We start from the raw sequence: 12,073 nt of genomic DNA, 5'->3' as shown, positions 1-12,073 counted from the left end.
ATCTCCCCAGCCTCCCATCCTCCCCCTAATGTATACCTATTTCATTTAAGTTTGTATTTAAGACAATTTTCTTCACAAGTAGTATTAGTATCTGCTTGGTTGGGGGTTGGAAGAGTTTTCTATTTCACTGGAACACCTTTCAAATATTTAGGTTTTAAATACAAATATTATGTGGATTTAGTCTTGCCACTGTTCTGTGGAAATCTTCAAAAGAATGATACATGGTCGGAGATCAATGTTGCTGTATTGATTTAAAAACCTGAAAGCCCAAGTCATTCTAAACAAGTTCAGTGAGGTTCTTCAATATAGTTCTTTTATTTAGCGTGTTTCCTGTATACACAAGTTTTACAATTTGGCAATGGTATTTTAATTGGCGAAGTAGATTGCAGGTGGACATGCAGCACTCTAGATTGTTTCTGAAATTCAGCAAACAGATTTAACCTCTAACTTGTTTCATATCTGTAAAATTTGAGCATATAAAAGTTGTGTCTTTTGTTTTGGAAGTGACAATGCAGCTTCTTGAAGTATTTAACTTTCCTCAAGTGAAATCTGTTCTCTTCAGTGTTCTTGGTTTTTCTTCTGTAGCTTTTTTTATTTAATGAGTCCAAATGCCTTTTTTGTTGTTGAATAGACACTGGATCTGTTTCTTTGTGCTAAACAGTGGTACGACATGGAGCTACACATCATTCTTTCCTTATTCTAAATTGAGAGCTTGATGGCCAGTTTAAAAGCCTGTCATTTTGTCTTCGTCTGAACAAGTTAAAAAGACTTCATTTTATTTGTAGGTCTAAATATACTTATCTGCTTTTTAGCAGTGTACCTTTTTAAAACACCTTTGAAGCTCCCAGTGGAAAGTAGACGCCAGCTCTCTTGAAATTGTTTCACTTTCCAATATTAGAAAAAGACACTTAGTTTAATTCATCCTGAGATTCTCTGGAGCATTAAAGATAGAGAGGGATGTTAAACCTTATTTTTAAACCTGAAGATTTTCTTCTGGTAAGTTCTGATAGCCTGCTCTGGTGAGAGTTTTCTTCTAGATGGAGCACATCAAAGCTCTCACAGAAGAGAGGTAATTGAAAACTTCAGGAGTTTCTGGAACAAAGGCTAGGTGTTTGAAATTATTGGCAATTGTTCTGACTCACCTCCCTCCACCCTGAATGAACAGAACGCTTCCTTTGGTTCCAGGAAATACTGAACAAAAGAACTATTTTGATCCATAGATGGTGCCACTACTGTGGCAGAAAGCCAGGCAGTGCTTTCATATTAAATAAATGGGTCTTTTTACAACAGCAAAGAAACATGCTCCCTTGAGTCAATAAGTTGATGCAAACTTTTGTTCATATGTGAAAGTATGAAGATAATGAAGTGTGTGTAGGTTTGGGCTTTCTTAATTGATTATAATGAAGAGCCATTTGTAATAATTTTGAAATATAACTTGGGGAGGAGAGGGACAAATCATTACTGGGTATATGTTCCACATTTTAAGAAATAAAGAATACTGTCCAAGTTAGCTTACACAGGGTGGTTTGAGCATGGTGTTTGAGGGACAAAAAACGACTGCCTAAGTAATTATTGAGTTTTGTGGTTTCTGCAACTAATAACCTACAAATTTTTGTCTAAAGCATACAGGAAGCTTTAATAGGATGCTTATTTGAGTAATTGCTTAAAGTGCAAGCTCTCTTGGGACTCAGTTTCCTGAAAGAACTGAATTTGTTTCCTTCTGTAATATGGGAAATATGTATTTTATATAATTGAGAAAAATGACACTTAAATATGGACATTTTGAGATAACGGGTGGGAATGAACTTTGTGAAGCATTACACATTGGAGCAGTGAGGGACAGTCAAAAGTTGTTGAAATGTTACTTCTGTTTCATAATAAAAAAAATCATTCTGCTTTTTTTGTTTGTAATGAAGCTCATTGTTTTAACAAGAAAAGGAATAACTATTCTGTTTTACTTCAGGCTCTCTATTTGGAGTTATTTTGTTTTTTTTTTTCCTTCTTTCTCCTAGATCATTTATAGTTTTGATTCAGTTAATCAAAACTTCCCCCCCTCCCAGGAAGAAAAAAGTTCTATTTGTGTGCATGAATGCTGAAGTAGCCAGACAGAGAACTTCAGGTTGCAGTCTGAAGTCCTGTGCCTGCAATTAAAGAAAACAGATATTTTTTTCTGTTCTTTATTTTGACTGGATACTGGTGTATGTCTTGAATTATGTATTTCTGTGCAGAATTAGGGTTTTTTTATATATGGATTGATTTGTGCAAGTATGAACTCAGAAAGACTCACAAGCAGATGCCAGTTGCTACTTTGTGTAGGCTGGAAGAGGAGGTTGCAGTTCAAGCATCTTGTTGATTGTCAATGAAACACAGAAGCTTAATCACAGTGAATTGCAGTTCATAATGCAATAAAAATGGGATGAGGGTAAGAAGGGATTTGGAGACAAAAGGAGCAGAAGCATTTGCAGCTATAGGTTAGACATGCCAATTCTGGCTGTTGGATGTTTTTCTTTAATTGAAGACCTACTAATGGCAGGGTAATGGCAGTGTCCTGACATAAATGCAGCATAACGTATTTAAATAATTATTATATTCCTGGTAATATGAGACAGACTGCAAAAGGGTAATTTTATTTACACTTACTTTACATCTGAATGACTAAGCAAACAGACGATCTACCTGTAAATTAATTGTAGTTTAATGGGGTTGGGAAATAGGACTTTTATATAAATTATCTCAGTGTCCTTGGTTGAGGTTCTGCTTTGATGACTTTTTCTTTTTTACGATGAGGAGGAAGAAATCTTTAATTAAAGATTTATATGGAAAAATGCATATGATAATGTTTTTTCTTCAGTTTTACAATACTTTGGATTTTGGTTACAGTGTCCTGTGCTTCCTTCAGAAGAGTACAAAAGTGTTTTGGCCAGTGCTCATTCTAGTGAAATGTTGTAATTGATTTCCCGTGCTTGACAACTTTGAATTCTTGTGTTTCAGAGCTGTGAAAATTATCTGAAGTAGAATGGAAGCTTCAGTAATATTACCCATTCTGAAGAAAAAATTGGCTTTTCTTTCAGGTACGGTTTCTGTTTTCCTCAATTGGTTCCTTTTGGCATAATTTGGATGGAATTTTTAGGTTGGTTACGTGTATTTGCTAGATGTATTTAACAGAAATATATTGTTGGTTAGCACTTTGTCATATTTCAAAAGGATCTCTGAAACTTTTAATCTAGTAGCCAAGCTGTTGCTGTTGGCGTTCAGCACTTGTTTTCTCTGTGGCCTATAACTCAACCCACAAAGCTGATGTCATGAGGTTTCAGTCCATATATAAAAGCATGGTGATTTAGCAGACATGCAAGAATAATCCTTTCTGGTTTTTTATGTGGTTTTAGAAATACAGAGTGAATGCTTTCAGGATTTTCTTTAGAAAGTTTTTCCTTCCTTTTCACCCCTGTCTTTACTCTAACATAGGAATGGATGGAAGCAGAATTAGCTGTGCATGGCAACATTTTGATTATTGCTAAGTAGTTAATTCAGGCAAGGCTGGAATTATCGTTGTATTTATTAAAACTTCTTGAATCTTGGGTTGAAGGTAACTTTCTCTCTTCCCCATGCCAGAGAAAAACAAAAGGGAATACTTAAAATGATGAATGATACTCTCTTGCTGATTTCACTGCTGTCATAGATAGCATAGATAGTTAGATGCATAGATAGATAGTTCTTGGTGTTTGATTGTCTACTCTAGGGTAGGTAGGTAACTTGCAGAACACTTCTCACCTTGACAAATTGGCAAGTGTTGCCATAAATATTCTTCTGGTTTATTTTAGCTAGTCTAGTTTAGCCTGCTCCAGTCACCTGAAGTGAAACCTGTTCCTTTTAATAGAATTTATTTTGCTTTGAATTTGCTCACTATCCCCAGCAATTGCAAATCAAACAATTCCTGTTTAAAAACAAACAAAAAAACCCCCCAAACTCAACTTACATTACAGCCTGGGACAGTGGGCAATTTATTCCATATTAATAGCAGATGCATCATATGTTGGTTGTTCAGCATTATAGCGCAAGGGGAGGTTCTCATTAACTAGAGTGCATTTTCAATTTGCTATTAAAGCTGCCTGATCCATTTCGAAATATCATGTTCTTAGTGGAAAGTGATTTATTGAGTGGCAGTTTAAATGCTAGGAACCTTTTTGAACCTACATATTTCTAAGTAGATTTGACCTTTTTGGAATTGTGTAGTATTAATGGATGCTTTAATTGAATTAATGGTAAAGATTCATGCAGTAGTTCTTTTAAGCATTTTTCAGTGTAAGTAAAGGAACCTGACAGAGAAATGAGTTCATTATGTCTCTTTAAAGCAATTTTATTCCATATATTTTAATAAATAAAAACATATTAATGATTAAAAAGCAATAATCAGAAAAATCATATTTTAGGAAAATGTTCTCCAGTGTTTATATGTTGAAGTCTCTTGTAAATTTTGAGTAAAATCGGTACAAATAATGTTGGCCCTGCCTTCTTTTTCTGGAAGCAAAACGGAATGGTTTCTAATGGAACAGTGTCTCCTCAGACTTGGAATCCATGGCTGTGTAGCTTCCAAGTTGGTAGGTTGTTACAAATAGCAGGGGAAAAAAAGGCAAGCTACTGACTCGGCAGAAAACCTGAACAACCACTTTGGTGCAAAATGAATTTAAAAATTTCTTTTTTTGTGATGCTCTTAGTTGCTTTCCTTAACTTAAACATATTTTCAGTTTATGAACTATACCACTTCTGAGTTACAACACACATCAAGTTAATTTCCCCTGATTTTATTTTTCAGGTTTAATTCTAAGCCTAAAGACTCAGATGGTCTGAGTGTAGTGCTTTTTTGTAAGACAAGGAGGTGTTGTTTGCCATACCTAAAATCACAATGTGATTGGGTTTATCTCACTAAATGCTGTATTCTGAAGGTGGTGGTAAATATTTATACAATCTTTAATTTTTATAAAGGAGTTACAAATAATATAACCAAGATCAAAGAATGAGTTAATTTACTGTTTAATTAAATAATTCTTATTGTTTAGTGTGTTAGTATTGGGAAATGTTAGATGACATCCATGATAGCCATCGCTTCTTAACTGGTAACTTTAGGTAATAATTCCTTTAAAGACCCATTCAGTTTTTTTCAGTATTGCCTTTAAAAAAAATTTTGAGTTACAATGATTCTTAGATGGATAAAGATATACCAGTTATCTTTTACATAAATGACTGGCCATAATTTTTCACTGAGGAAAAGAATCAGTGATAACTCCTACCTTGTTCTCTTTTTGTGCTATGGCAGGTTGACAGAATATTTACCTGATCTGTATATACTTCAGTGCAAGAAAGCTGCACAAAAATCACAGTGCAGGCAGAATACAGATGTTTGAATCTTTTCTAGTAATGTTTACAAGCTGGGGGAAAAACCCATCAGTTGTTACACAAGATGACTTGTCATGAAACTGAATAATTTAGATAGTTATTGCAGTCTTTTTGTGAAATGTCAAGAGATTATAGTTTTTGAGTTTGGTTTGTGGTTTGGTTTTTTTTTGGTCAGTTCAGCAAACGCTATTTAAATCCAGGTCAAAAAGCGGGAATTTCTGTGTCTAGTGTCTTGCATGACTGGGCTTCGAGTGGCAATTCTAAACTTTCATTAGTTAGACCCTGTTCAACACTGGAGTCTTTCAAGTCTGTGTAAACAAAACATGAACTACTATAATACTTAATTAAAAGTTAGTTACTTTTGTGGGGGCTGGTGTTTGTCTGTCTCATGAATCCAGAAGTAACTTTGAAAGGAACAAGTCCCTTCCAGTTAGGAATCAGTTATGGTAAACAGCTAACTTGCTATAAAAGCAAGAAGAAAACGTGTGTTTTTGCAAACCCTTCCTTCCCCAGCCATGTGTATATTCATTAAAATGAACAACTTTAATGCTGCACTCACGAGTTCGTGGGGTAGGAGAGGAGAGGGAGCATTAGATACAGTTCTTGCAAATATATTATCGAGTAGAGTCCTGAGCTGCTGCCATGGCTCACGGAGTTGTGGACCCTGGAATTTGGTTCAAGGCGACCCTTCTACTGTTCCCTGTAGAAATACCTTCATAACCTCTTGTGTTCTTGCTTTTCCTATCACAGGCTCACTGAGTTTGATCACCAAATTCTGTCCAGTCTGTGTTTTTAATTTTTATTAATACTTGTGACAGTGTTTTCTTGCTTCTCTGCTCCAGTAATTTTTCATAGTTCCTCCATTTTACAACGTGTAACCCATTTTTGAACGTGGCTGTTGCAAATTTTAATTTCAACGAATTTTTTTTCTATATTCCTAAAAACTGCCACCCTCCCTTCTCTGAGGATTTCCTTATGGCTAAGGAAAGACCAAACAATGCCTGAAAACTTAAGGAAAGGCCTCTTTATTAATTTTAATGTTTTATTCTAGTTGAGAGATGATAGCTAACAAGCTACCATTGAATCAGTATGGCTTCTGAAGTATTATTTGATGGCCACAAACTTAACATTTTCCTCTTATTTGTTGGATTTCATGTGTGCTCACTAGGCAGTGTAGCAAGTGGTGAGAAATTATTTTTTCACTCAAGTGTACAGATGAGAACAAATGTCTAGTTTTTAATGCATGAGGTATTTTTCCTTCCTTTTTCTCCCGCTTACCTACTCCAATTTTCAGGCTTTCTGCCATTCAGAAACAGAGAAGGGTGGACAATCTGTAAATAACTGTTGCTTTAAACTGTGGCTCCCTCTTAGTTTCTGCGGAAAGGATCTATCCATTTGTCCTTTCTCAGATAGTACCACTCTTTAATTCTTCTGTTTAGAAATATAGTTACTAAAACGTGCATTGCTGTTTTCCAGCAACAGTTCTCCCCCCAAAAAAAGAAAGGGAGGGGAACACAACTATTGCAATGGACCACTTAAAGCAGTAGGTCCTTTATGAAGATGTGGAAAACATGTGTCAGATCAGTGGATCAAAGATCAGTGGGTCTTTAATATTCTTTGGAGAGTTTGCACAGCTTTGGAAACAGCAAGAACGTATTGCAATTAAGAGGCCAACATATGTTGTGTAAACAGTGTTTTTTCATTATCTTGCCTGCATCTCTAATGGATGGGGGAAATTCTTATCAAATTATGACATTGTACGTGCACGCATCTGCAAGCGTTACTGTGCTGTGCTTGTGCACTTTGTCTTATTTCTGCACAGTTACTACTATTCTGTAAAAAGTTATTCTTACTGCTTAGATAGAACTTCAGTTTTACCAATATTAAGTAACTTTATGAAGCAAAAGCATGATTTAATGGCTTTAACCATGTGAATAACACAATTTGAGAATAAAAGTGTTCTTTCTCAGGTTACAGAAATTTACTTTGCTGCCTTTTCACCCCAAATAAAGCTGAGATTGTTATCTTTGTACAGTTTTTCTAAAATATGGAGAAAATTGTTTAGTAACTGCCTCCTATATGTACTTAAATGGCTCCATGGTGTGGGTTTTTTTAAATAAAATAGTTAATATATTAAAGCTTATTCTAAAAAAAAAAAAAAAAAAATTAATAAAATGGAAAGGGCTTTTAGCTACTCCAGATTGTGGAGAACTTCCTTTGAAACTGGTTTAATGTAGAGATGGGTATTAGTTTAAAAAAATACTCAAGGATTTAAAAAACACCCCCAAACTTTAAGATGACTGAAGTTGTGGTTTAATAAGCTATAAACTCAAGCACTATATCCTTCTGGAGTATGTTTGGATTCATTAATGTTTTTCACTTAACGTGCAAATTCCCCTCCCTACTTCTTATACTTCCCCTCCTGTTCTCCCCAACAAAAACACCCCACCAAAATATTTGATTGGGTTTTGAAATTCAGACCTCTTTCTTTTTCCTGGTTATAGACATTAAAAGATTCAAGGGCAGAGAGAAAAAATAGATAAGCTGGTTTGCTCAAAATAGTGAATACTTGAACTAGATGAGTTGCTCCAAATTAAGTGGAAATGTGTCACAGCTACCTTCGCCCCTTTTACTTGATCCTCTGAGTTAACAGCCATTTAGGGGCAAATGTTTTGGTCTCGAGGCCGCCTACTGTCAAAAGATCACCAGTGATGCCCCTGCAGTTGGATATGTGGTGATAATAGAAGAGTCAGCTGCACACCTGATTTCCATCACTCTACAGCATTTGCTGATTGACCCTTTCAGGGAGCTGTGTCAGTATTTTTTTCATGTGATCTTGTATTCAGTGGATTTGGCTTCAGTTCCAATTTAAGCTATGAGTAAGAACCTAGTCCAAATCCATTTTGGTTACTGGTTCATACCTGTGTGACTCCAAAGTCAATCTTTTAGAAGAAAGACCAGAAGAGAAGATTTCAGCTTTCTTTAAAGATCCGTTATTGTTGCTTTTTTAAACTGTACCTTTCCAGAGACTTTCTTGAGAGTCTGTGTAGTCAAAAACAATCCAAAACACAGTTGTAGAACATCTACCTAAATGCAGCACATCAGCACCACCTAACACTTGATCTTACTGGATCTCATAATGGACATATAAATGTGAGGCCAGCTCGTTCAATATTTTTGTTGCTGATATTGTTTGTATAACTCTTACCAGAAAGGTTTGAAAATGCATATGAAGATTAAAGCAACTGGTTGGAAATATTTATGTTAATTGTGAGGTGACTGTTATGTGTTTGTAAATAGGTCTGGAAATCTTATGTGTTTGATGAATGAACAACTAATTTAGTCTATGTGCCATGGCCAGCCTGTGTGGTACAAGATCCTCCTTTGTGTAGTCCATGTTTCTAGGAGGTGGTGTGTTCCAGTTGGAGCTGCTGGGTACATGCTCACCTTGGAAGCTTACCAGGTGAGCATGTACTCAGGCTGGTAGTGTAGAAGGTCTAGGAGATACTTTTTAAAAATGTAATCTAGATATGCAAAAATAATGCTTCTGGAAAACTTGATTTGTGTTGTTTATGTTGAAAGTAGTAGATGAAAGACTATGACAGCTACAGATGTGGTCTATGCTCTGGAGCCTTGGTGATGCCTTAAATATCAATGTGGTGAATGAAAGCTCACAACTGAGAGGTGAAATGTCAGTTGTGATTTTTCACAGCAACCTTAAAGATTACTTTTATGATGTATTTTGAGACCATGTACTTACACTATTTCTTTTACTTTAAAGCCATCACAATACCTTTCTAATGACTTTTCCCCCCCCACAAAAATAGGAGGGAAGGACAGAAGAAGTGGCCTCATTCTGACAATTCCATTATGCCTTGAACAGACGAGTATGGATGAGCTGAGTGTCACACTAGACTACCTTCTAAGTATCCCAAGGTGATTTCAAAGGCATTCTGTTCAGGGCTGCCTTCTTTTCCAGTGGTGGAAGGGATCTTTTTATTGACTTTTCTTTTTATTTGCCTTTCAATACCAAATGAATTTTACCTAAATATTTGTTTAAAATGTGATACTGTCTGACTGAATTAGAAACATACATCCCAATAAACTAAGGGATATCTACTGAGGCTTGCATATGTCTTTTATTCTCTATATCTGGCTTTGGGGTTTTTTTTGCCCTGGGTATTTCCTCACTCCTTTCTTGGGATGTCTTTGGTAATTTCTTTTTAATGATGATGCACTTAAATTGCTATGTAAATGAATGAGCCATTCGAATGAAACTCCTAAGCTTACAAAGGTAGCATTGCCCAAAGTAAAAAAGCTTCATCCTCTTTCTTTGCTATGTGCGTAAGCTTGTAGTGTTTAAGTATGCACTGAGTCTAAAAATGTATGAAGTCTTACTGAAGTTAGTGAGCAACTCAAATGTTTAAAGTTAAGATACTGCTTAAATGTGCTGAATGATGACGTGAGTATCCTGTCATCCAGACCTTGCTGTAAAATCATTGTTGATTAAGTTCTGCACATGTAACCCTGCAAGCTTATGGTGACAGTTCTTGGTCCTAGTTTAGTTAACTGCATTTTTCCCTTGAGATCAATCTTGATCGTAGCTTTCTTTTGTTCTCTTGTGCCACTGATTTAAAAAGGAAAGAACCCCCTCAGATAAATGCTTGCTTTTGTATCCCTTTAAGTTCCTCTTCTGGAAACAGAGGAACAATGGCGTAACTAAAGACTGTTTAGTTTGCAATAAGCAAAGTATAAATGTTTTTAAAACACAATTAAATGATCTGATTTTTTTGTAGTTGAGACTGTTTAAAAAATTTCTGATTGGGGAGAGAGAAGCAAAGAAATTCAGGTTGCTTACAAGTAAAACATCAATAGCTATATGAATATATTGCACAACATTTTAGTCATGGAAGTTTTAGGGTTTTTCAAACAGCTTGTCTTTTGTAAAGTGATGAAAATGCCAAATGGTCATCCGCACAAGTCATCTCATTCACTTAAGGACTTGGCAGTATTTGTGGAACAGATGGAGGCATTGTTGTTCTAGCAAGCATTAATTATTCCACAGTCTCATCCTGATGTATGTTTTTAGATATATTAGTGTAAAAATAACTGTATAAAAATTCAACCAAAGTACTCTTTGTAAAAACTGGGAAATCTGTTTGAAAGCAAAGTTCAGTGTTCCCACATCTGATGTTCTGTTTGTCAGTCATGGAAAAAATTATCTCTCCTTTATGGTGGCAGTATGGAAAAATCATTGTTGTTTTTGTTTGCATGTTGTTTTTTAGTGGGAAATGTAAACTTTTTGGCCTAAGCGCTTGCCTTTTTTGTTCTGGAAAGACTTGCTGAACAGTGCTTGAAAAAAGGAGGGGTTTAGGGAGGGATGGTGTCCCAAGCCCAGATAGCTGTCCAAGAAACATTAATGTTACTTTTTTCCTCAAGTTCTATGTGTAAGGTAACCTAACATGTTTAACTTCTAATTCAGTTGCGCATGCCATATGTTGTAACTATAACTATTTTGAAATATGCATTCTAGTGTTGATGGATAGCTGTGTCCAAAATTTGAGAGGCATGTTTATAGTGTCTTAGCTAAAATTTCTTTGGAGTGTGTGTGTAAAGCATTCCTGAAACTTCAGGCAACTTATTCCTAGTGCTTAAGTCTACTGTTATGCTTTTCTTTGATGCTATTTGATGATTTTCTTGGATTCTGAAAGTGTCTTCAGCATCCAAGAAAAATAAAAGTGGCAATGTTATGCTATTGTCTGTGCATACTGAAGTTTGCTTCCTTTGTTGTGTTCTCTGCATTGTGGCTCGAATCACCAAGTGTGTGTTTTGGTTTTATTTTATTATTTTTTTAAAAAAACTTTCAGACAAACATTTATGTTTGAGTATTGGCTGAACTTTTCAGAAGTGGTACTCACTTTTTAATTTGGTTGTTGGTTTGGGTGTTTTGGGTTTTTTTTTCTGTTTTGTTTTGGTTTTTTAATAGGTCTAGTAGTAGAGAAGAGCAGATGCTGATACTGCCAGATTCTAGTGAGCCTAAGGAAGCCATGTCTCAAGATGCTATCGTGACACTTCATCTTGTTCTTAAAAGTAGTGCTAGTGTGCCTTTTGAGTTCATTCTGATTAAACATTGAATGCACAAAGCCTTGAATGTTCAGAGTGCTTCCAGAAAAATCATGTGTGTGATCTTAGAGATTCCTTAAAACCAAAAGTATATGGATTGGCAGCCAACTTTGTAATTATTTTTTCCTAAATAGACTAGTAAGGTGCCTTTTTCCCCTTTTTTTTAAATCCCAAGATAATTTTGTCTTCCACCCATACCTGATAAAGCTCAGCTTAAACATGAAATAATTAACAGTTAAATTTCTTGGTGTGAAACATAATGCATACTGTTACATGCAAGTTGCTTTGGTTTTTGTAAGCTAAGGAGATCACAGAAATGGCTTTATTTTGTAACTGCAGATTTGAGTGCTAAAGATTATATAGTGCTTTTCTACATCATGTAAATGTCATGTTTTTTAGTTACTTGTAACTTTGCTGGACACAAAAATGTCAACCGGGGACACGATATCTAATGTGGTAACCAATGCTAAAATTATGAGCTCACTTCCATGTCCTCTTCTGGCTGCTGCTGTGCTGGTTGTGAGAAGGTAATGCTTCCCAGCTGTTGGTGACATCC

General features: G+C 35.6%; 1 protein-coding gene across 7 annotated transcripts in view; it reads left to right on the top strand.

Annotated features, from left to right (window-relative positions):
• SESTD1 (SEC14 and spectrin domain containing 1) overlaps positions 1 to 12,073 on the top strand; it is a 62,472-nt gene that overhangs the window by 9,444 nt on the left and 40,955 nt on the right. For all 7 annotated transcript variants that reach the window (XM_072874528.1, XM_072874526.1, XM_072874522.1 and 4 more), the window contains 2 exons: positions 2,992 to 3,071; positions 9,222 to 9,330. In XM_072874528.1, coding sequence (XP_072730629.1) covers positions 3,017 to 3,071; positions 9,222 to 9,330 — 164 coding nt within the window. In that variant the 5' untranslated portion in view covers positions 2,992 to 3,016. The remainder of the gene's footprint in view (positions 1 to 2,991; positions 3,072 to 9,221; positions 9,331 to 12,073) is intronic.

The sequence above is a fragment of the Ciconia boyciana genome, chromosome 10 (genome assembly GCF_034638445.1).
Source record: "Ciconia boyciana chromosome 10, ASM3463844v1, whole genome shotgun sequence".
NCBI lineage: Eukaryota > Metazoa > Chordata > Aves > Ciconiiformes > Ciconiidae > Ciconia > Ciconia boyciana.
This window is presented reverse-complemented; position numbering and strand designations above follow the sequence as displayed.